Below are 23891 nucleotides of genomic sequence, written 5' to 3' on the forward strand. Positions count from 1 at the left end.
AATTTGTACCATAACATCAATCATACAAACATGGACCATTTTGAGGACTTTTATAAACTGATGAAAAATGAAATGAGTAGAACCAGGAGAACAATTTACGTAATAATAACAACACTGTAAAAACAAACAACTTTGAAGTCTGTAAGAACTATGATCAACATATATTGACCATTCATGAACACAGAAAATCAATGATATAACATGTTATCTGTTACAGTGAGTGATGGATTTAAAAAGCAGTGTGAGGCGTGTTTTTTTTTAAATACAGACACAGAGGCAATTTGTTTTGCTTGACTATGCATATTTGTTATAAGAAATTTGTTTTTCTTTTCTTTTTTCAATAGGGTAGCTCTGGGATAAAGAGAAAATAGATTTCTATTCATTTTTCTCTGTTACAAAGAGAGATGGGTTACTACAGATGTGAAATACTATTAGCTTTAATGAACTATTTTACTTTGTTACGAGAGATTTCTCAAGAAAGTATAATAATCTCTAAATTTGTGTAAAGTAAAAACAAAATACATCAATAAAACTTAAAAAAAAAAAGTAAAAATCAGGCTTGTTGAAGTAGATTTGACCCTACAGAGTTAAAGCAAAAACCCGCCATGAAGCAGTGTCCACTTTCCTAATTTAGAAAATGTGTTTGTACATGTTTGTGAACAAAATACAGTGCTGGGCTGGAGGGGGACGGATGAATTAAACATGGAGATATTAAGGACCCTATCTATAGACCTCATGTGTAAAATCCTATGTAGCCGGGGGGATAAACAGAGCCCAGGAGAGTTTCCAGGAGGCCTTTAAGTAATGGAAAAGGATAGGGGGGGTTGCTGAATCAAAAAAAGCGACTGAGTTGTAAGGGGAAGAAAAACATTAGGCAAATGGTGGCCAGGTGTGAAGTAGTTCTCTCTTCTCCCCACCCATTGCACCCATTGCACTTTGAAATGTTGGACTCAAATATCACATACACACACACAACACATATATATGTATAGTATATATTTATAAATGAATCATTAAGCTGAGTAGGAAACAATAACATCTTCCATTTGGAGAAGCTCAATGGCTGTTGTTTCTTCTAGGACACCCTGTAGAATCCTCTATGCTTTTTGTCTGTGTCTTTTTGTCTTTACAACCAGAAGAGTAACCCTAAGTTTCTACAGAGTGCTAAACCAATGGTGTGCTAACCTCATGCATCTAGCTTTGCTAGAAGCCAAGATGCTTATGAACTGATTCCTAGCATTCCGTGATTCAAGCCTTGGCACAGATGATGGTAGCAGGGGCTGGTGTCACAAATGCGGGCCCAGAAAGGATTTCTGCCTTTTGGAGGGTTGGATTCATGGAATGAAGGAAAGGTATGGTTAATGTCTTTATTATATGTATTACTTTTTTTCCTCTGATCAAATTAAATTTTCTTTGAAAGTAATGATATCGATAGAAGTAGGGAAGTGATTAGTAGGTAAAGAACGAGTTCTCATAGGAAAGTTGTTGATGGGAAATAGACACAAATGCATGTGCATGGAATTTTGAAAAAAATTATTACTGAGTGTGCACATGTGAAGTTGTATAGTGTATTAGGATATGTGTATGTGCAGGTTTTCAAATTAATTAATTTTTATCTTCGATTCCATGTTCTTTCCCTCTCTCCTCCCTCGCCCACCCATTGACAAGGCAAGAAATATAATACCCATTATACATATGAAGTCATGCAAAACATATTTCCATATTAGCCATGTTGGGGGGGAGGGGAGAATATGAAAAAAAGTGAAAAAAATTACATTCAAGTTTAAAAATAGGGTAATTGTATAGTATATTCACAGAATTTGGTCATTTTAAAAGTATAACTAGGTGGTACAATAGATAGAGCATTGAGCCTAGAGTGAGGAAGATCTGATTTCAAATCTAGTCTCACATACTTCCTAGCTGTGTGACCTTGGGAGTGTCATTTAACCTGTTTGCCTCAGTTTCCTCAACCATAAAGTGGGGATAACAAGAGTCACAGGGTAGTTATTTGTAAAGCTGTTTAATACATAGTAGGTGCTTAATAAATGTTTATTTCCTTCATTATTTCCTATAAGAAAATATGTAAGTCATCTTAGGGAAGTTATTTAATGATATGATAACATCTTGAGCTAATTAAACCCCAATAAAACTGTTCAGGTTGTTAAGCACACAAGCCAAAAATACAAAGAAAAATTCTTTACCACAATTCATATTCTCTAATTTTTTTTCATATTTTATAAGCAATTGTCCCATTAGAGTCATAATCATAACTCTAAAATCATTATTCTGCAGGTTTTGTTTGAGAGAGAGAGAGAGGGAAGGAGGGAGGGAGGGAAATGTGGAAAGGCAGAAGGCTGTTTCTCACAGATAATGAATAAATTGCTCAAATTATAAAGACACAAATACACAGATATGTATATAATTTAACTAGCTCCACATTAACCCCACACGCCGCTGCACTTACCATGAGAGCTGACAGCCACTCTCAGAAATAACCCTCTGTAAGCCTTCCATGTGCCTATGGAGCTAGGTTTGTCTATGTCACACCATTACAGCATAGGGTTTGGCACCCCAACTCATGTTGAATAGATTTGAAATCTGAAGACCGTATCTTGTAATTGGTTTACTGTCACCCCCCTGAGAACCTGAAACTCTTTCTTGTGGCCATCACCTCCAGAAAGTGGCAACTCAAGGCCTTAAAGGTACAGCAAAACCTCATTGTTGGATGTCAAGAAATCAGAATGTTCATTCAGACAGTCCTCCTCTCACCAACTTTGTTTCCTGAATCAATGGGTGGGAATGTTCCCTAATGTTCAGCTCTGACCCTTACTAAACTGCAGATGTCACCCTACTTAGCTCAATGATTCATGTTCCCCTCTCTCCCTCCCCTACCCCACATCAAAACTTGTTAAAGTTCGCAAGGTTCTTTTTTTTTTTTACTATAGTTTATAGTCCAGTGAACATTTATAAACTACATTTGACATTCAATTCATTAGCATCAAATACCCCAAGCAAAGCTTCAACTGAAGAAGGGCAAGCAGAGTTTGGTAGCAAGGTACTGAAATTTAGAAGGTAGCAACAAAAACCTCTATCTCAATGCCCACATTCAAGATCAGCTTCCCCTCCAACGCTGTGCCAAGTACAGTCATATAGTGATAAAAATTTATTGTACATGCCAGTCATTACTTTTTTGATATATCTCTTTTTTTGGTGAATATAGCTATGACATTTATTGCTTTTCCAGAGATTATGGAATTATTATTTTAAATTTATATGATGTCTTTCTGTGAGGACTTTATCATTAGCATAATATTTGTATGATAGCATTATAGTACACATCAAATAGTTTGAAAATATGGAGTTAAAATATGAATTTAGTATTTTCAATTTTTTCTTTTTTTAAGCTTTTAGTTAGTATTTTATTTTTCCCCAGTTACATGTAAAAATAATTTTTAACATTTGTTTTTAAAACTTTGAGTTTCAAAATCTCTCCTTTCCTCCCTCCCCCTCACTGAGAAAGCAAGCAATTCCACATAGGTTATACATGTATAGTCATGCAAAACATATTCATAATAGTCACATCGTGAAAGAAAACAGAAAAAAAAAACTCAAGAAAAATAAAGAAAGTTTAAAAAAGTATGCTTCAATCTGTATTCAGACACCAACAGTTTTTTTATGGGAATGGGTAACATTTTTCATCATAAGTCCTTCAGAGTTGTCTTGGATTGTTGTATTGCTGAGAATAGCTAAGCCATTCACAGCTGATCATATTACTATTAGTTTGTACACAGCACATTTCACTCTGTGTCAGCCCATGCAAGTCTTTCCAGGTTTTTCTGAGAGCATCCTGCTCATCATTTCTTAAAGTACAATAGCATTCCATCATAACCACATACCACAACTTGTTCAACTATTCCCCAATTGATGGGCATCCCCTCAACTTCTAATTCTTTAACCCCAGAAAAGAGCTGCCATAAATATTTTTTTGCATATAGGTCTTTTTCTTTTTTTTAAATCTCTTTTGGGATACAGACCTAGTAGTAGTATTGCTAGGTCAAAAGGCACGCATGATTTTATAGCCCTTTGGGCATAGTTCTAAATTGCTCTACAGAATGGTTGAATCAGTTCATAACTCCATCAACAATGCATTGATAACATCTTTTCAAGAGGAAAATTGGCTTTGATAAATGGATTTGGATAAAATTATTTAGATAAAAACTTCCTTTTTTGGGGAAAATTGATACAAATGTAGTTAATATATTTGTTCATTGGACTAACTATAAACTGTAGGGAAAACCTTATGAACATGGACAAATTGGGATGGGGAGCAAGGGACATAAATCATTAAACTGAGTAGGGAGACAATTGCAGCTTAGCAAAGTAGAACATCTGAAGAGATACCCATCCCCCTCGCCCCCATTGATTCAGGAAACAGAATTGCTGGTAGAAGGACTGAGGGATCTCATTCTAATTTTTTTTGGAGTTCAGTAACAAGGTTTTAGGGGCAGCTAGGTGGTGTGGTGGACAGAACGGTGTCCCTGGAGTTAGGAAAACCTGCATTCAAATCTAGCCTCAGACATTTGCTAGCTGTGTGACCCTGAGCAAGTCACTTAACCCTGTTTGCCTCAGTTTCCTCATCTGTCAAATGAGTTGGAGAAGGAAATGGCAATCTACTCCAATATCTTTGCCAAGAAAATCCCAAATGGGGTCACAGAGAGTTCGACATGACTGACAAAAAAGAAACCCCAAAACACAGAACCCAAAGTTTCACCATGCTTTCAGTGGCTTGAGGTGACAGTTTTGTTTTGAATGTGAGAAGGCTTCTCTCCAGAGGTAGTGACTACAAGAAAGATCTTAAAGCCTCAGATTGTAGCTGAAGACTCTCCCAAGACATTCAGAATTCTGATTTACCCACAGTGAAGAGAAAAGCTTCTCTGCTGTGATATTTCAAGATAAGAACGAAGCTTGCTGGCTCTGTAAGTGCACGGAAGTCTTGCAGAGGGTTATTTCCGAGAGTGACTGTGCGCTCTCATGGTGAGGGCAGTGGAGTGTGGGGATTATTATGAGGCAGTTAAATTATACACATATCTATGTACTTGTGTCTGTATCATTTGAGCAATTTAGTCTTCATCTCCAAGGAATAGCACTGCTCCTTTCCAGCTCATACGAAAAACAAAAACAAACCATGCTCTTAGAATTAGAATTGTGGTGTGGCTGCATTTTAATAACTGTTAAGAATGAAAATTTTCAACAGGTTCAGAGAGCTAGATTTTCCTGAAGAATTTTTCCTTGTGTGTATATATGTTGTGTTTTTTTTTTTTTGTTGTTGTTGTTGTTTTTTTTGCTGTTGCTGCTATTTGTTTTTGGTCCCTACATTTCCAGAACAACCTAAACTGTTTCTCCTGGGAATTCATTATCTCAGCTTGTTGCCACATCATTAAACAAGTCCCCTAAGAGAAATTTCACATTTTGTTGCCCTTTAGAAATGTCTGAATCAATTCAATTCAACAAACACTTATTAAGCATCTACTGTATGCAAGATATTGTATATTCAAGTCATAAAGTTTTATATATACAGATCAGTACCCTCTTTTTCAAAAGATGTTCACCTACGCATATACACACTTAGAGTTTTTCATAATATATGCATACTAACATATACATGCAATGGTTTTTTTAATTTGAAATTTAACGCACATGTAATTTCAACATATTTCATAGTGTTGTTGTTGTTGTTTTAAATTAAAGCAGTGTGGTATAATGGATAGAGAGTCAGTGTCTGAATCTGGAAGAAATGGGTTCAAGTCTCACCCCTGAAACATACTGACTGTGTGACCTTAAGCAAGTCACTTAACTTTTCTGCATCCCCACCCCTGTCCTAGACAATTCTCTGTGAATCTGAGTTGCAGAAGAATTACCCACCCACATTTGTAGAGGGTTTCCTCGTCAGGAGTTAGTTCCCTATAACCAGTGGAATCACTAATTCAGTGAAAAAGAAAAAGTAACCTTCAACATAATCACATAAAAGAACCAACTTTTTGGAAGACTCACCTTTGAAATACTCTCAAAAGCTGCCCGTAATCAAACAGTCTCAGAGCTTCGAGGGAGTTCTCTACCTTAGAGCTCTACTAGACCAACATATAACATGCCCAACAAATGGTCGTCCAACTTCTACCTGAAGACCTGCAGTTACAGAAAGCTCACAGCCTCCCACAGCATCCCACTGTATTGCTAGGTAGCCACTCTTTACCATACTAAGGAATGGGACATTAAATTCTAATGCTTTTTATTTTTCAACATAAAGGGAGTGTTGTATTTTGTCAAAATCTTTCTCTGCATCTAATGATATGATCGAATGATTTTATTGTTTTTAATATGAATATGGTTGATTATGTTTATGGTTGTCTTAATGCTGAATCAACACCCCCATTCCACTTCTGAATGGCTCTCATTTGTTCCGTTGTTTTTCTATTCACTCTGTATCTCATGGACTGGACAACAATAGGTCTCTGTCCGAGCACCACTTAATGGCTATTTTTTGGGGCCCTCCTAGTTCAGAGTGAATGTAAATAGTAACTGTTTCTCTTTTGGCCAGCAACTCTGAGGGTCCTCCTCTCCCAGTTTGACTTTCTCTTTTTATTAAAGGGGCCATCCCTTGACTCACTTCTTAAAGAGGTCTTTTCACTGAATGGGTGTTGCTTCACTGGAAGTGAGAACCTGAAAAGACCTTAGCTTAAAAGGGCCAAGGTTTTCCACTGCATCCTGGGCCATCTCCAGTCATCCTGATAGATATCTGGACATGGGACCCAGATGACTCTGGAGGAGAAAGTGAGGCTGGTGACTTTGCACAGCCCTCCCTCACTCAAATCAAAGTCAATTGCAAGTCATGTCATCATCTCCCTGATGTCATGGTCCTCTTCAAGAATGAAGGGCAAACCACAAACGTATAGCCAGTCTGAATCTACTTTGCTACTTCTTAATCATTGGTCCTTCTCCTGCTCTTTTGAGGTAAGAAAAACAATAATTCCTCCCTAATGTAGATGTTCAAGTACTTTAAAAGGCAACTTTCTCTACTTCTGTTCTCCAAATAAAGAGATCTCGGTTTGGCATGATCCTGAATCCCCCAATGATTCTACCTGTCTTTCTCTGGTCTGATTTCAAATTTGCCAATGTCCCTCATCTACTATGATGGTTAGAATTGAATGCAACAACTCCAGATTTGGTCTGATCAGGACAGAGTACAATGAAACTACCAACTGCGTCATTCTGGACACTCATTCTATTAGTACCTCTCTCGACTGTTACTCTTTTCCAAATAAAAATGAGACAAAATACACTTTTTGAATCTAATACATGGCTTTCCTGCAAAGATACTATTCCATTAGGGAATCAGCTGGGTCCACTGAGAAGTTAAGTGATTGACCAGGGTCACAGAGTCAGGAATGTCAGAGGCAGTCAACACTTAACAAGCATTTAAATGCTTAATTACTACATTGCTGGCACTGTGCTAAGTGTTAGAAATACAAAGAAAGGCGGAAAGCACTTGCATTCAAATGTTAATAATGAGGCACATAGAAGACAAATATGGACTGAATTCAAACCCAGGTCTTCCTGACTCCAGGGCCAGTTCTGCACCCCCTATGTACAAAAAATTTAAAAGTAATCAAGTTCATTGTAAGAGCAGCTTTGAATTTTTAGCATATAGCTTTTTTTAAAAAAACAAATCTTTATGGATATCTTCTGAAATTATATTGCCTATATCTCTCCCTCCCTCCCAGAGAGCATATAACATATATATATAACATATAACAAAGAAGTTTTTTAAAAAAAAAATAAAGAGGAAAAAATCAGTAAAACTAATCAATATGTAGAAAAAAACCCTGAAAATATATGTCATGTTTCATACTCATGGGCTTCCAACCAATGCAAAGAAGTAGGTGAAGATATTTTCTCAAATCTTTGGGGACATACTTGTTCTTTTACATTTAGTTTTAAGATATGATTTTTACATACTATTTTTAATTCATCTTTCCCCAACCAAACACTATGCTATATTTTATTAAAGTATACATGCAATACATTTTAAAACTATGGAATCATATATTATTTTAAATGATTTTACTGTACTGAATAAAATCCACCACAATAATTAACTGATTATACTCTCAAATCTCACCATGAATAGAACCTTTGCAAAGGATGCAAGATGTTAAAGTTAAGTACTACATTCTGGGTAAGAATGTCCTGGATGCATCAATAATGCCATAATCAGAAAATGGCAAGGTTTAATTTGAGCCCCCAAATCATAAAATGGGGTCATTTGATACACTCCAATAATAAAGGTGGTTGGGTAGCAGGGGTAGCCCTAAAACGTAAAATTCCGAAGTGCTTGGGTGAACCTCCAAATCACAAAATGTGGAGACACGTGCACAATGTAAAGAATATAGGGTGGACACCAAAGCACAAAAGGTGAGGTGTAGAAAGCATTTCCTGAATAATCAAAGACAAGGTGAAGAAATGAACCCTAAAATAGAGACTGTAGGAAACAAAGGTAAAAAGAGTTAACAAGAGTAGGGGTAAAGAGTGGATATCCAAAAGAATAAATAAATTAAAGAAATCAAAAATACAAAATGCAGGCTAAGTAAATGTAACATCAAATGAAAAAATGTAGGGGTTCTGGGTATACTTTAAAATTAAGAGGTTCCAGATGTCCCCTGGTTCCAAAGAGAGTGGCTTCAAAGAAAAGGGTACCAGTGGATATCAACTTCTGGGAGCCAAGATGGCAGAGTAAGCAGTAAATCACTGTAACTCTCCCATACACACCTCCAAACAACCATAAAATAGAGCCCTCAAACAAATCCTGGAACAGTAGAAAGCAAAAAGACTTTTAGCCCAAGAAACTTAGAGGATTGGCAAGAAAGGTCTGTCTCACTCCAGTGAAAGGGGAGCACAGTACAGAACTGGAAACATCAGCAGCAAGCCCTACCTCAGCAAGCCAGCAGGAGATGCTGAGTCCCAGTGTGGTGGAACCGGCAAACACCAACATCAGGACCCACCAAACGCCTTAGCACAGCCAGGGGAACAGGCAGACTCCAGCTCCAAGAAGCAGCTGTGTTCCAGCACAGCCCCTGGCAGGCAGGCAGGCATCTTCCAGTAGCCAGACCTCCAAGTGCTGCAGTACAGCCCCCAGGAAACAGGTAGCCACCAACCCTTTGGATGCCTAAGCAAACATGCAGCCACTTGCCAACATCAACCCCAAGTCCCAGGCAAACAGACAGCCTCCAGAGAGCAGACCACCACATGCTACTGGGAAACACAGAAACACCCCACCAAGCCTCAGCACACACTAGACACTACCCCTAGGACCCCAGATCAGCACCAGGTAAGCTACCAGACCCCTGTGGCCTCCAGCAGCACCAATCACCCTCCCCCACTCCACCCCCTCAGTGCAGCACCAGACATGAGGGTCTCCTATGGTCCTCTGGGCAGCATCAGCACAGCTCCAGGTAAACAGCCAGGGCCTGCAGCCACTAGCACAAGAAGCCTGAGATAGAGACCATTCCACCCTGGGAGCAGAGATCAAATTTAAGAGAAAGGAAAAAGGCAAAAAAAGAGCAAAATACAACAAAAAATAATTTGAGCATAGAAAGTTATTATGGAGTCAGGGAAGGCAAGACACAAAATCAGTAGAGGACAACGCTATCAAAACATCTATGGGCAAAACCCCAAAGAAAAATGGGAAGTGTCTTAAGCCCAGAAAGAACTCATAGAAGAGCTCAAAAAGGAGCTTAAAAATCATATAAGAGAGGCAGAAGAAAAACTGGGAAAAGAAATGAGAGTAGTGCAAGAGAATTATGAAAAAAAAGATCAACATCTTGGGGAAATGCTTAAAAAGTAGAATTGGCCAAATGGAAGAGATACAAAAATCCACTGGAGAAAAACAACTCCTTAAAGAGTACAATTAGCCAAAAGAAAGTACTAAAGCTAATTGAGGAAAACACCTTGCAAGTTAGAATTGGGCAAGTGGAATATAATGACTCTATGTGACATCATGAATCAATCAAATTCAAAAGAATGAAAAAAATGGAAGAAAATGTAAAATACTTCATGGGAAAAAGAACTGACCTGGAAAATAGATCCAGGAGAGACAATATTAGAATCACTGGACTATCTGAAAGCCTTAATCAAAAAGAGGAACTGGAAAGCATCTTTCAAGAAATTATGAAGAAAGGGACAGCTAGGTAGCACAGTGGATAGAGCTTTGGCCTTGGAGTCAGGAGGACCTGAGTTTAAATCTGGCCTCAGACGCTTGACACTTACTAGCTGTGAGACCCTGGACAAGTCGCTTAACCCTGATTGCCTCACACACACACACTAAAGAAATTATTAAGGAAAACTGCCCTGATATCTGGAACCAGAGGGCAAAATAGGCATTGAAACACTCCACAGATCACCTCAGGAAAGAGATCCCAAAATAAAAATTCCAAGGAATTTTTTATATTATATTATATATATAATATTATATAATATATTATATTACATAATATATTATATACATTATATACATTATATAATATAATATTATATTATATTATATTATATTATATTATATTATATTATTATAGCCAAATCTCAGAACTCTCAGGTTAAGGAAAAAAATACTACAAGTGGCCAGAAAGAAACAATTCAGTTATCAGGGAGCCACAATCAGGATTACACAGGATTTGGCAATTGCAACATTAAAGAATTTTGGAGGTCATGGAACATGATGTTCCAGAGGGCAAAGGAGTTAGGACAACAACCAAGAATCATTTACCTGGCAAAATTAGGCATAATATAGCAAGGGGAAAAAATGGTCATTCAATAAAATAGAAGGATTTCATGACTTCATAAGGAGAAGACCAAAACTAAACCAAAACTTTGACCTCCAATATCAAGATCCAAGGGAAGCATAAACAGGTAAAAAGGGAAAAGAAAACGTAAGTGATTCAATAGAGCTAAACTGTTTACATCCCTACACGGGAAGATGATGATTGTGACTCTTAAAAATTGTATTACTAACAGTATAGATAGAACATATACATAGTCAGAGGGTATGGGGACACGGTGAATCTGAGAGAATGACAAAACAATTCAGGGATGAGGAAGAGGAGTACGATGGGTGCAGAAGGAAGGGAAAGGTAGAATGGGGTAAATTATTTCACATGAAGAGGTGGGAAAGACATATTACAGTGGAAGGAAAGACGGGAGGGTGGGTGATGGGCACTGCTTGAACCTTACTCTCATCAATATTGGCTCAAAGATGGAATAATATACACAATCAGCTGAATATAGAAATATATCTTACATGACAGGGAAGTGGGAGGGGAGAAGATTAAGTAAAGGGAAGGGGGACCAACAAAGGGGACGGTAGATCTGTGTAAGTAGTAGACAGAAGCAAAACACTGGTGAGGTGGGAAAGGGTGAAAGGAGAGAGAAGACAAACAGGAGGAAGAATAGGATGGAGGGAAATCAAATTAGAAGAGCAAGGAATAGGCCACTTGTCAGATCTATGGGGAGGGGAAGAATTCATGATCAAACAAGATAGAGAGCATTATGAAATGTAGAATAAATAATTTTGATCATATTCAATTGAAAAGCTTTTGTACAAACAAAACCAGTACAACCAAGATTAGAAGGGAAGCCGAAAGCCGGGAAACAATCTTCACAGCAAGTATCTCTGATAAAGGCCTCATTTCTCAAATATATAGAGAACCGAGTCAAATTTATGAGAACACAAGCCATTCCCCAATTGATAAATGGTAGAAGGATATGAACAAGCAGTTTTCAGATGAAGAAATCAAAGATATCTATAGGCATATGAAGAAGTACTCTGAATAATTTTTGATTAGAGAAATGCAAATTAAAACAACCAAAACGCGTATCAGATTGGCTAATATTACAAAAAAGGAAAATGACAAATGTTGGAGAGGATATGGGAAAATTGGGACATTAATGCACTGTTGGTGGAGTTGTGAACTGATCCAACCATTCTGGAGAGCAATTTGGAATTATGCCCAAAGGGCAATGAAAGTGTGTGTACCCTTTGATCCAGCAATTCTACTGCTAGGTCTGTATCCCAAAGAGATCATAAAAAAGGGGAAAGGACCTACATGTACAAAAATATTTATAGCTGCCCTTTTCATGGTGGCAAAATATTGGAAACTGAGGGGATGCCCATCAATTGGGGAATGGCTGAACAAGCTGTAGTTTATGAATGTAATGGAATACTATTATGCAATAAGAAAAGATGAACAGGCAGATTTCTGAAAAATCTGGAAAGACTTGTACAAACTGATGCAAAGTGAAATGAGCAGAACCAGGAAAACATTGTACACTGTATCAACAACGTAATGTGATGACCAGTTATGAATGACTCAGCTCGGCAACACAATGATCTAAGACAAGTACAAAGGACTTATGAAGGAAAATTCGATCCACATCCAGATAAAGAACTGATGGACTCTGAATGCAGATCAAAGCATATTTTTTTCACTTACTTTATTCTTTCTTGTGTTTTTTTCCTGTTTTGATCTGTTTCTTCTTCCACAACTGTGATGAATATGGAAATGTTTTACATGACAGCACATGTATAAACTATATCAAAATGTCTACCATTTTCAGAAGAAGGGAGGAGAGGGAGTGAGGGAGGGAGGGAGAAAAATGTGGAACTCAAAATCTTGTATTAATGAATGCTAAAAATTTTCTTGATATGTAATTGGGTAAAAAAAAATACTATTTAAAGCAAAGAAAAGATTAAAAAAAATAAAGTCAATGGACCTGGTTCCCATGCTAAAAAAAAAAAAAAGAAAGAAAGAAAAGGAAAGGGTACCAGTTACAGGGGTAGAAATGTTGCCCTCCCACCCTTTGGTGGAGAAAAAGAGAAGTGGCAACTCCATCCTAGAATCTGCAATAGAGAAGTGAAAATCTGGGCATTGTCTGAAATGCAGCCTAAATTTTGGGGTAGCAGACTTGAAATGATTCAGAGGAAGGAATTGGGAAGAGAATCTTAGGAGAGGCAGTTTAATTGTCATTCTAGAGAAACTGGTAACAGTCATGTCTAGAGAGAGACTGAATACAAAAATAAAGGACTAAGAGAACTTCTTTCCTGAAAGACCAAGTAAGTTAACTGTATTTCCTTAAAGAACTAAATTTAACTTTTATCATATGGAGAAGATATCTTAAAGAGAATTCATGAGAGTCTTTGACTGCTATTCTGAGAGAACTGAAAGATGGGATTGTATTTTCAGAGTTGAAAAAAAAGTCAGGAGTTGCAGTTCCTGGTTAGAGGTGGCTATGACTGTGATCTCTCTCCTTTTGATATATTTTTAAAATATCTAAATCTATTCTTACATTGTTTATAACATTTTTAATAAATATAAAGCCAATAATGTCAATGCTTACTTAAGCCTATAAGACTAAATGAATTGATATTGAGAGATAGCAAAAGACGTAGAAAAAGATGTTTCTACAATTTATCTCAAAAACTGGGGTGGGGGATTAGAGCTAGCTGATTAATTAATGAGAAATATTGTTCATTTCTCTTCATTTATGAGTAATTATAAGAACACAGCCTTTTGATTTCCTTAGATCTCAATATAACAATCAATATAGTGAGGGGTCAAGTGGCAGGCTGTGGGATAGTGCTCTGGTCTGATTGTCAACTAATATACTTCATCACTTAGCCTTCTCTATTCCACCTAGTTTACGTGAAGGGATCCCCTAAACCCTGCTAGATATTTAAACCTCAACCCAAGTATCATTTCCTATAATTAGGCCTATCCTGATTCCCCAGTTTCCAGTGTCTGTCCCTCCCCACTCCCCACAATCAACTTGAATCAATTTGGTGTATACCAAATGTATATTCATATGTTATTTCCTCTGACAGAATATAAGCTCACTGAAGGCAAGGACTTCTTAAAAAAAATCAAACTTTTGTCTGTATCCCCTGTGCCTAGCATTTGCAGCTACTTACTAAATGGTTGTTGATTGGTTGATTTATCTGTAGGATCTCATGGACTAAAGTTGCATAGGGGAAGCCAGCCCAGGAGGTATATTAAATTGTCAAGAATGAAATTTTGAAAATACAAAAGAAAGCAATTCCAATGGTACGGAAAATTGGGAGTCATAGGAAGAGACCAATATGGATGCATGAAGAATTTACCAGTCAACTTAGACTCTTAAAGTTATATATAGAATATGGAAGGCAGGGAATAGAAAATGAACCAAAAAAAGCATATCATGGTCCTGTAACAACAATTTCAGGACCACGCTTGGTCATAGAGAAGAAATAAGAAAAATGAACCCCCCCCCTTCTTTGGAGGGATGGAACCCTATAAGTGTATACACAGTTAGGTTTAGTTGAGGTTTGGATTAGTTTTGCTTAACTGCCTTCTCCTCCCCTCCCCCACCTCCTTTCTTCTTTCAAAGGAAGGCTGAGTGGAGAGAGGAAGAGAGGGAATATATTCAGAAATGAAGTTGACATAAAAATATTCATAAAATTATTCTTTAAAATAATAATGGAAGGAGCACTAAAGCCTTTGAAGAATGTTAAGGATGACAAAAAGAGGTTGTTGTTTTTTATATTTTTTTGAGGAAAAGAGGAAGACCAAAATAAGGCTAGGACTGCTATGGAGGGCAGATGGGATGTTGATAACTGGTAGGAGAAAGAAGACTATTTCATACTTATTCTGCTTCTGTTTTTTTCTGCTAAAGAGAATGGATGACCTTTGGACTAGAAAGGGCAAAATGGCTAGTGGGGGGTGGTGGTGGAGGTTATTATTGAATATAAATAAAGAAATAGGTTTGTTTTTTAAAAATACCTAAATAGTACTGTTGAATTCAACTCACCCAGTCCATTACATTTTCAGGTACTGAAAGAATTGTCAGTTCTGATTACTGGGTCCCTATCAGTCATGTTTGGGGGTCAGCTAGGTGGTGCAGTAGATGGAACACAGTGTCTGGAGTCAGGAAGACTTGAGTTCAAATCGAGCCTCAGACACTTACTAAGCTGTGTGACTCTGGGCAAGTCACTTAACCCTGTTTGCTTCGGTTTCTTCATCTGTCAAATGAGCTGGAGAAGGAAATGGCAAACCACTCCAGCCAAGAAAACTCCAAATGGGGTCAGGAAGAGTTGGACACGACTGAAATGATTCAACAACATCAGCCATATTTAAAAGATCTTGGGGGGTGGATTAAGTACTACACTACTGGAGAAGGGCAAAGGTACCAGTTTTCAAAAAAAGGGGAAGAGAACAAAGACACTGAACTCTAGGCCAAGTGAGTTTGACTTTTATTCCTGGCAAAAATTCTAGAAGGAATCATTAAAGATGAAAAGGAGGCAACAAAACTTACTCACAAAGAATCAACATGATTTCATGAAGAACAAATAATGACAAACTAACCCTATCTCCCCCCTTTGGAAGGGTTACTAAGTTGGCAAATTAGAGTACAGTTTACCTAGATTTTAGCAATGTGTTTGATAAAGTATCACATGCTATTTTTGTGGATAAGATGAAGAAATGGGAGCTAGACTACAGCGAAACTGGATGAGCCCAAAACTAGTTGAATGGGCAGATTCAGAATAGCCACGAATGATCACTTGAGCAGAAGGTCTCCAGGGGAGTGCCTCAGGGATCTGCTAACATTGGTTAGCGATGTGATGTTTGATATTTTTATCAATGGCTTAGAGAAAGGCACAGATGGCATATTTATCAGATTTGAAGATGACACAAAGCTAGCAGGGATAGTAACCCATTTGTTGATAGAATCAGAATCCAAAAACATCTGACAGGCTAGAACACTGGGCTGAATCTATTTAGTTGAGATTTAAAAGGTATAAATGTAAAGTCTTTACGATTGGGCTCAAAAATCACAAATACAGGATGAGAGAGAAATTCTTAGGCAGGAGTTTGGGGGAAAAAAAGATCTTAAGTTTTTAATGAATGGCAAAGTCAATATGAACAACGATATGAGGGGAAGGAAAGGGACTGTTTCATTTTCTTTTCGTATCCCCAGCACTTAACACTACCTGGCAAGAGCTTAATAAATGCTTTTTGATTAATTGATTGATTGACTCATGTGGCAGCCAAAAAAGCTAATGGGATCTTGGCTGCATTAAGAAAGACATAGCTTCCAGGAGCAATGATATGATAGCCATATCATATTCTGCCCTGGTGTCAAGGATAAGTATTGGAGGAGTTTCTGGTCAGTACCATATAGCAAGAATATAGATAAACTGGAGATTGTCCAAAGGAAGGCAACCAGGATTATAAAGGCTTGGAGCCTATGCCATATAAGGATTGTTTGCAGGAACTCAAGATTGTTAACTCATGGAGGAAAAGACTTGGCCAGGGGACGGAGCGTGGAAGTAAACCGATAGCAATTTTTAAGTATCTAAAGGGCTTCCTATAGAAACTGTTGGTCTTATTCTATTCGGCCTCCAAAAGACAGAAACAGGAGCAATGATTAGAAGTTGCAAAGTTGGAAATTTAAGCTTTCTGCCAGGAAAAACCTAATGGTTAGAACTATCCAGAAGTGTTCTGAAGCCAGCTCTAACCAGCTGTAGCAGACTGTTAAATTTTCAGTATGAGCACTTACACTTCAGAAATCAGCAAATTCTATGAATCAGGCCTGGATTTATTGTGTTTTTTTTTTAATTGTCTAGATAAGAAAGTGATCAGAAAGTCTTAGCAATAATGCAGATTAAACTTTGTTTTTTGGTTTTTTTTTTTTTGAGAGAGATGATTGTTAAACATTTACCAGTCCACCCTCGGAACTACCTAGAAGTTGAATGGGTTGCCCTTCCCCCTCATTGGATGTCTTCAAGAGATTGACTAATCATCTGTCAGGTATGCTACAGTGGGCACTCATTCTTTGTCCAGGATAGGTTGAACTAGATGGCTGCTGAGGTCCCTTCTAAGAAACTCTAAAATTCTGTGATTCTGGTAGAGTAAGTAGATAGACTAATAACATTAATATGCAGAGACAAATGTACTTTAAAACATACTGTTGGGGGTGGGAGACTTGAGGAATTTTTCCTAAAGTTTATCTAAACCATCAGTGACTTCTTTAAAATTCCTTCCTTCTTGCCCTCAACTGAGATGTCTATATAATCTTTGAACCCTTGTATTACATAGCAGCTAAACTCTCCTAACTCTGAAAAGAAATGTTACATCTGGCAATTCAGGAGATATATTTATCTCCTTCCTTTTCTCCTCTCCATATCCCGTCTGCTCCATGTCCTAGCCTCTTTGCCTCATTATTCCTCTTTGTACTGTCCCTTATCTTTGAATGTTTTCTGCTGCCAATAAACCCTGAGACAATTTCCTCCTTCCCACCCACCAGGCAGTCATTCTTTCTTTCTTCATATTCCTTCTCATTCAGAGAAACCATTAATGGAGAGTGCAGCACACAAGATATGAGCCCACACAACCCCCAAATAACCTTGATTCTCGAGGATTTAGCCATCTTCATTCACGTCTGCTGCTCTTATGAACTGTATTGTCCGTTTAACATACATTTCAAGTAAAAAGAAAGAAAGACAGAGAGAGAGAGACAGAGAGAGAGAGAGAGATAGTGGCCTCTGTATAAAGGAAAGCACTGTGCCAAATTCAGAAATCATTATCGGTATTATATGAGCGTTAAAGGAAACACAGCTCCCTCTTCAACCTCAGTTACAGCAGATGGACAATAGGGGCAGGATTTCTTCATAGATTCCTTCTCCCCTTTCCCTCTTCACCCCAAAATGGCAAGGGCACAGATACAGTTCTTTCCCCCCATCTTTCCCTCCTCGCAGTTCACCTCTGCTTCTCTGTTCAGTTGTAAATGTGCTGATAGCAAATTGGAACTGACTCCACAGCCTCACTCTCTGAAGTGCTCTCTGCCAACACTTCTAGTCAATTTTTTTTCTGCAGCTTTCCCACAGATCATAGTAGCTAGACAAACATATCATAGGAGAGCCGGGGGAAGAAAGATGAAAACCACAAACCTGAGACTAGCAGTAATGAAAGGGCCCAGAACGCTGTCCTGAACAGGGGAAGCAATAAAGCAAACTGGCTAAGGGGTGGGGGGTGGGGGTGCAGAGAGGGGTGAGCAAAATACATAAGGGGGAAAAATTAAGGTGCCTTAGGAAGAAGACGAAGGATTAAAGAACCCAGAGAAAGACAGACAGGAAGAATTTAAGTGTAATTTCAGATGATTCTAGAAACCAGGCTTCCAAGGTGCCTTTAAAGTGTTCTGAACACAGAAAAATTGGGATTTCTGTAATCTTATTAGTTCTAGATGGTTAATGAAAGCAGAAAAGCAAATATTCAAAAAGTTATATAGATTACATTCCTTTAAAAAAAAAGGGTTGGTGATCATCTTTTCTGGGTGTGTGTGTGGGTGGGTGGGTGAGGGAAAAGGGGACCTCAGCACCAACACCATCCAACTGTAGCTGGATTTTCACATCTAACCAGACACTCATTTTAAAAAGCAGAAGACCACACTCACCTTGAGCTATTCTGAAGCTTGGAGCTACATGACGCCAATGTGAACATTTATAATAATAACAAAAATAAAAAGAATCCCTAAAACACATTGCGTGTGGATGAATACTCTCTCTCTCTCTCTCTCTCTCTCTCACACACACACACACACACACACACACACACACACACTCACACACACGCGCACACACACGCGCACACACACAAATGACGGGGCATTTTAAAACCTAATTTCTACTTTGTCAGAGGACAAATGTTAAATACAAATTAATTTTTACTCCACCGTTACATCTATGCCCAAAGCAGCCACATCTTTAGTTATGGAAGACAAAGAAAAAAAATAAGCAAAACCCACCAAGAGATATAAACCGGTTTGTTTGTTTGTTTTTTTTAACTGTCCACCAACACTATCACTGATTTTAGGGAATGGGGCATTCAGGGTGGTATGTGGTCTGTTTTATTCTGTCCCTGGACGAGGAGAGCAGCTGAGCAGGGTGAGAGCGTGGTCCTGACTGGTCCCAGTTTAGAACCGAGATGTCCCAGACACACGGACCGGCCCCCGACCTCCCGCCGGGACACCCTGAGGTGCATTCTTTGGGCACGGGAGGAGAGTCCCGGCCCCGGAGCCACGAGCCTACCCACAGCCCCTGCCCTCCCGCAGCCTCCCTCCTCTCCTGCCCGTACCTGTTCGCGGAGAGGGCGGTCGGTGCAAAAGGGAAACTCAGCTTCCTGGGCATTTCGGGGCTAAAGTTGACGGCTTTCTTGGCTTCGCCTTTCCAGTCCCTGGGGAAGGGAAGGAAACTAAGTTGTCAAACACGGGCAGGAGGAGCTCGTCTCCGGCTCGGCGGCTTCTCCCGAGCATCGGCGGACGCCTCACTCAGAGCCAGCCTGCACCGGGGAGCCCGCAGGGTTTGCGGAGGGCAGCACCACAGTGCAGAGTCGGGGAGGTGGAGGGTCCCCTCCTGCCCTCGCAGCGCCCCCTCCTGCCCTCGCAGCGCCCCCGGAGCCTCCCCATCCCGGTGGGTCGCCCCTCCGTCCCTCTGGACCCGCTGGCGTCCGCCCCTCCCCAGGTGTCAGACGTCCCCGGGGTTTGTCCCGACTCCGCCGCCTCCCGCTCCCGGGCTCCGAAGGTCCGCGCCCCGAGGACGGGGACAGCGAAGGGGAGCGCCCGGAGGGCGGCGGGGCAGGGGGACGCGCGGCGCCCCCTCTACCTGGAGCTCAGGGGCCCGTCGGCGGTGAGCCACAGCAGGTACAGGAAGAGGAGCAGGCTGGCGAGCATGGTGAGCAGAGCGACGGCAGCCCTCATCCTGAGCAGCAGCCGCCGCCGCTGCCGCCAGCGCCGAGGAGCCGGAGCCCTGCCCAGCCCGCCGCCGCCGCCGCCGCCCCCGCCGCCGCCGCACCAGCGGCGACGCCAAGCCCGAGCATTTAAAGGCGGCGGCGGCATCGAGGGGCGGCGACAGTGGCGGCAGCGACGGCTCCCGAGCGCCGGGGAGCCAGCGAGCGAGCGAGCGCCGCCGCCCCCCAGCCGCCCCCTATGGGGCGCTCGCCGGCCGCCCGCTCTCGCTCTCCGGGGCGCGGAGCCCTCTGGCGCGCCTGGCCCCAGCCTTGGCCCGAGGGCGCTGGGGCTGCGGGGAGGGCCGGGGCTGGCACCCAACCTTCTCTCTGTCCTCTCGGCCTAGGGCGGTGGGGTGGCGAAGGAGAAGGGGCTGGGGGTGAGCGAACTTCTCCTGAGTGGTCACCCCCTCCCTGCAGCTCTCCCCTACCCCCAATCTCGGATTAGACATTCAAGAGGGTCCAAAGTTCCAGGCAAACCAAGAAGCATTGTTTTAAGCGCTTACTGTGTGCCAAACATTACTGAGCTCTGGAGCAAGCAGAAAAATAGTCCCTGACCTCGAGGAGTTTACATTCTAATGGGATAAGCTGTAGGACAGGTAGCAACACGGGAGGCACTGGAGTCTTTGGGCTCCAGCCTCTAACAGGTTCAACTCTTGAACTGGACAGCCAGGACTGAAAGACGGCTTCAGCTTCGGAGCAGTGAAATAAGCTTACTTTATTCTAGTCTAGTCTTCTCAAAGGGAGTTTGCTGATAATGGGAGCTCCAACTCCTCCAGCATTGCCTAATCACTCTTCTCACAGGGGCTGGCTAGGATGGTAGGAGCTACCGCTTCTTACTGGTCCCCCTAAGCCTCAATGGGGGCCCTGGGAGGCAAACACAGATTCTCTGCCCCCCGAGCCTTGATGGGGGCAGATCAAGGCAGGCATGCACATTCCTCTATGCATTACCCAAATCCTAAAATGGGGTCCCCACTTACTGATCAGTGCCCACTTGCTTTATAGGGCAATAGACAAAGAAAGCATATTGCCAACAGCACCCTCACAAGTTAACTTTAGCAATATCGCCATGACCTTGCACGATGCAGGCATACATAATGTTATCCCTATATCTCCACTGTAACTGCACAATAGAAGTTGTTTTCAACCATAATTCGTGGGCAGTATTACCTAGGATCTTGGAACTATTATCTAAAAAGAATAACAAAATCTTCCTTACACACTTACTTACAGAAGCCAACCGTTAAAAGGGAGTAGAAGAGGTGGGGGCAAGGAGAGAGAGAGGTGTCAGGAACAGGCTCATGGTAGAGGAAATCAAGGAATTCAGCCTGGAGGAGAATGAAGACAAGTCCAGGTGTTCCTCTTCAACCTGGAGGCTCTGGGAAGAGCCATCCCTCTGAGGGGCAGGCCGCTGGTGTGAAGGGTTCTGCCAGCTTAAGAAGCAGGCTGGGCTGGGAGGGCGCTTCCAGAGTGGATGAGTTTGGGGGCTAGATCACATGTCGCAGGAAGAGGGAACTGAAGAAAGGGTCTCTTCCTAAGAAAGTCATAATGATCATAGGGGAGACGGCCACTGCTAGTTTGCTGTTCGTCCTTCATTCTGGAAGAGGATCATGACATCATGAAGGCGATGCCATGACAAGCATATGAATTGGATTTAAGTGAGGTACGGCTGTGCAGTCGCCTGCCTCACTTTCACCTACGGAACCATCTGGGTCCAGTGGCCAGATCTAGATCAGGAAGACTGTAGATGGCCCCCAGCACTGCTAACTACCACAGTGGAGATCACTTGTATGGTGGAAAGAGCGTCCCCTCTGGATTGGGTTCAAAACCCACCTCTGTCACTATCTGGGGGACCTTGAGTAAGTTACTAGACCTTCTTAGGCTTCTGTTTTAACTCATTTGTAAAAATGAAGTGAAGACAGCTAGGGGGTGCCATAGTGCATAGAGCGCCTAGCCTGGAGTCAGGAAGGCTCCTTTCTTTGGGTTCAAACCCAGCCTTAGAGGCTTCCTAGCTGGGGGAACCTTGGGTAAGTCACTTCACCCTGTTTGCCTCAGTTTCCTCATCTGTAAAATGAGTTGGAGAGGGAAATGGCAAACCACTTCAGTATCTTTGCCAAAAAAACCCCAAATGGGGTCAGGTGAAGAGTCTTGGACAGGACTGAACAACAACAAGGTGCCAGGTAGTACGCGAAGGGCTGGAGAGATAAAGAAAGGCAAAAACCAGTGCCAGCTCTCAAGGACTTCAGTGTCTAATTTAAGGAATAACTTTAATGGGGGAATATACTTTATGTACCTTGGGGCAGATGGCCCTGGGAACCACTAAACATCATATCTTTCCTGGAAGCTGTTCCCATTTTAATTAAAATTAAGAAAATAGATATGTAATAACAAAATTATTAGACCACATATAAACCCATTTATGTATACAAACGTAACCATTCCCTTTCTTTTGATCCTACATTCATTTTGTTAAGGGATGTTTGGTTGAAAGGCATGTCAAAGGTAATTCTGCACTTAAAAGAAAGAACCCCCCCCCCCAACCAAAGAGCAGAAATATTTAAATATTTAGATATTATTTAAATATTTAAAATATTTAAAAAGCCACATGTTGGTGTATTTAGCCATACACATACACTATGCAGTAATCAGTCAAAGAATAGATGCCATTTTTGTGTAAGGTTGACTTACTTAGTTATCCAGATGGAGATGGTGCTCATGGGAACGTAGAACCACAGCTGGAAGGGACCTTTGAGTTCTTCTCATCCCATACCCTTGTTTTGTCCTTCAGTTGTTACTTCAGTCACCATAGAAGTCTTTGTGACTCTATTGGGCGTTCTCTTGGCAAAGATACTGGAGTGGTTTGCCATTTCCTTCTCCAGCTCATTTGACAGATGAGGAAACTGAGGCAAACATGGTCAAGTGTCTTGCCCAAGGTGCCACAGCTAGGAAGTCTCTGAGGCCAGATTTGAACTCAGGAAGTTGAGTCTTCCTGATTCTAGGCCTGGTGCTCTATCCACTGCACGACCTAGCTGCCATACTCTCATTTTACCAACAAATAAATTAATGCCAAGAGAAGTTATATGACTTGTCCAAGGTCACACAGTTACTGAGTCAAATCCAGTTCCTCATTCAGTATTCTCATACCACCAGTTAGTTTTGGAATTTTTATAAGCAAACACACCCAGTCCAATTTCTCTCACATATTTGAAAATTTATGTTCTGTATGTCACTTATAGCATTGTTATCTATGCCACGGAAAGGCAGGCTGAATTAAGGACATATTTTGGCAGTTTTATTTCTGCTATGAGCAGAATCGCTTAGACATTTCATGCTAAAGATGGTTGCAACCAAAAAAAAAATTGCATTATTGTTCAAGACAGAAGGCTTCAATTTTAGCTGATTTACTAAAGTTTACACCCTTGGCCCTGCTACATGCAAGACAACAGCAGACTCTGCCATAAATGAAGTCTTATTTTTATTAAGCCAATGGCTAACAGCAGGAGACTTTTAAAAGCCCATTGTAATTGAAAAGTTGATTATAAACATTTGATGGGAATTCTGAACTCACTGTTAAAATTTGCACTTGAGCCTTAGCCTTTAAAATTACTAATGACTTAAAATATTAGGAATTGTTTCACATAGCCCTGTTGGACACAAGTCCCTGACACCTAAATACAATTCTTTAAATACTGTCATTCATCTTCTGTTGTAGTCACAGAGCGAGATGCCAAGTGGTGTATATAGGAATATGCTATCTGATGACCATTGGGTTAATGGGAAAAACAATCCTTTTCTATATATAGACAGGATCCTCGTCTCCCCGAGAAGAAAAGATGATCTCTGGTGATTTCCAAGTTATTTGGTTTGGTATAAGAATCTGCAGTATCAGACATCTTTAGTTAGCAGGAGAATTGCACATTCACAATGCTAAATTACTCAGTTGTGGAGGAGAGGACAGGTTTGAAAAAGCAGAGTTAGGGAGACAGCATAACACAGCGGAAAGAGCAATCCTTGAAGCCTGAGGATCTAGAG

The 23891-nt window shown here is 40.6% G+C and overlaps 1 protein-coding gene across 1 annotated transcript in view; it reads right to left on the reverse strand.

Annotated features, from left to right (window-relative positions):
- The window catches only part of ST8SIA6 (ST8 alpha-N-acetyl-neuraminide alpha-2,8-sialyltransferase 6), a 117058-nt gene extending 97087 nt beyond the window's left edge, over window positions 1-19971 (reverse strand). The window contains exons 1-2 of the mRNA XM_027847902.1: window positions 19739-19971; window positions 19212-19310 (exon numbers count right to left, since the gene is read on the reverse strand). Of these exons, the coding sequence (XP_027703703.1) occupies window positions 19212-19310; window positions 19739-19971 (332 nt within the window). The remainder of the gene's footprint in view (window positions 1-19211; window positions 19311-19738) is intronic.
- Window positions 19972-23891: the final 3920 nt, after the last annotated feature.

Source organism: Vombatus ursinus, unplaced genomic scaffold, assembly GCF_900497805.2.
Source record: "Vombatus ursinus unplaced genomic scaffold, bare-nosed wombat genome assembly UNPS02005459.1, whole genome shotgun sequence".
Classification (NCBI taxonomy): domain Eukaryota; kingdom Metazoa; phylum Chordata; class Mammalia; order Diprotodontia; family Vombatidae; genus Vombatus; species Vombatus ursinus.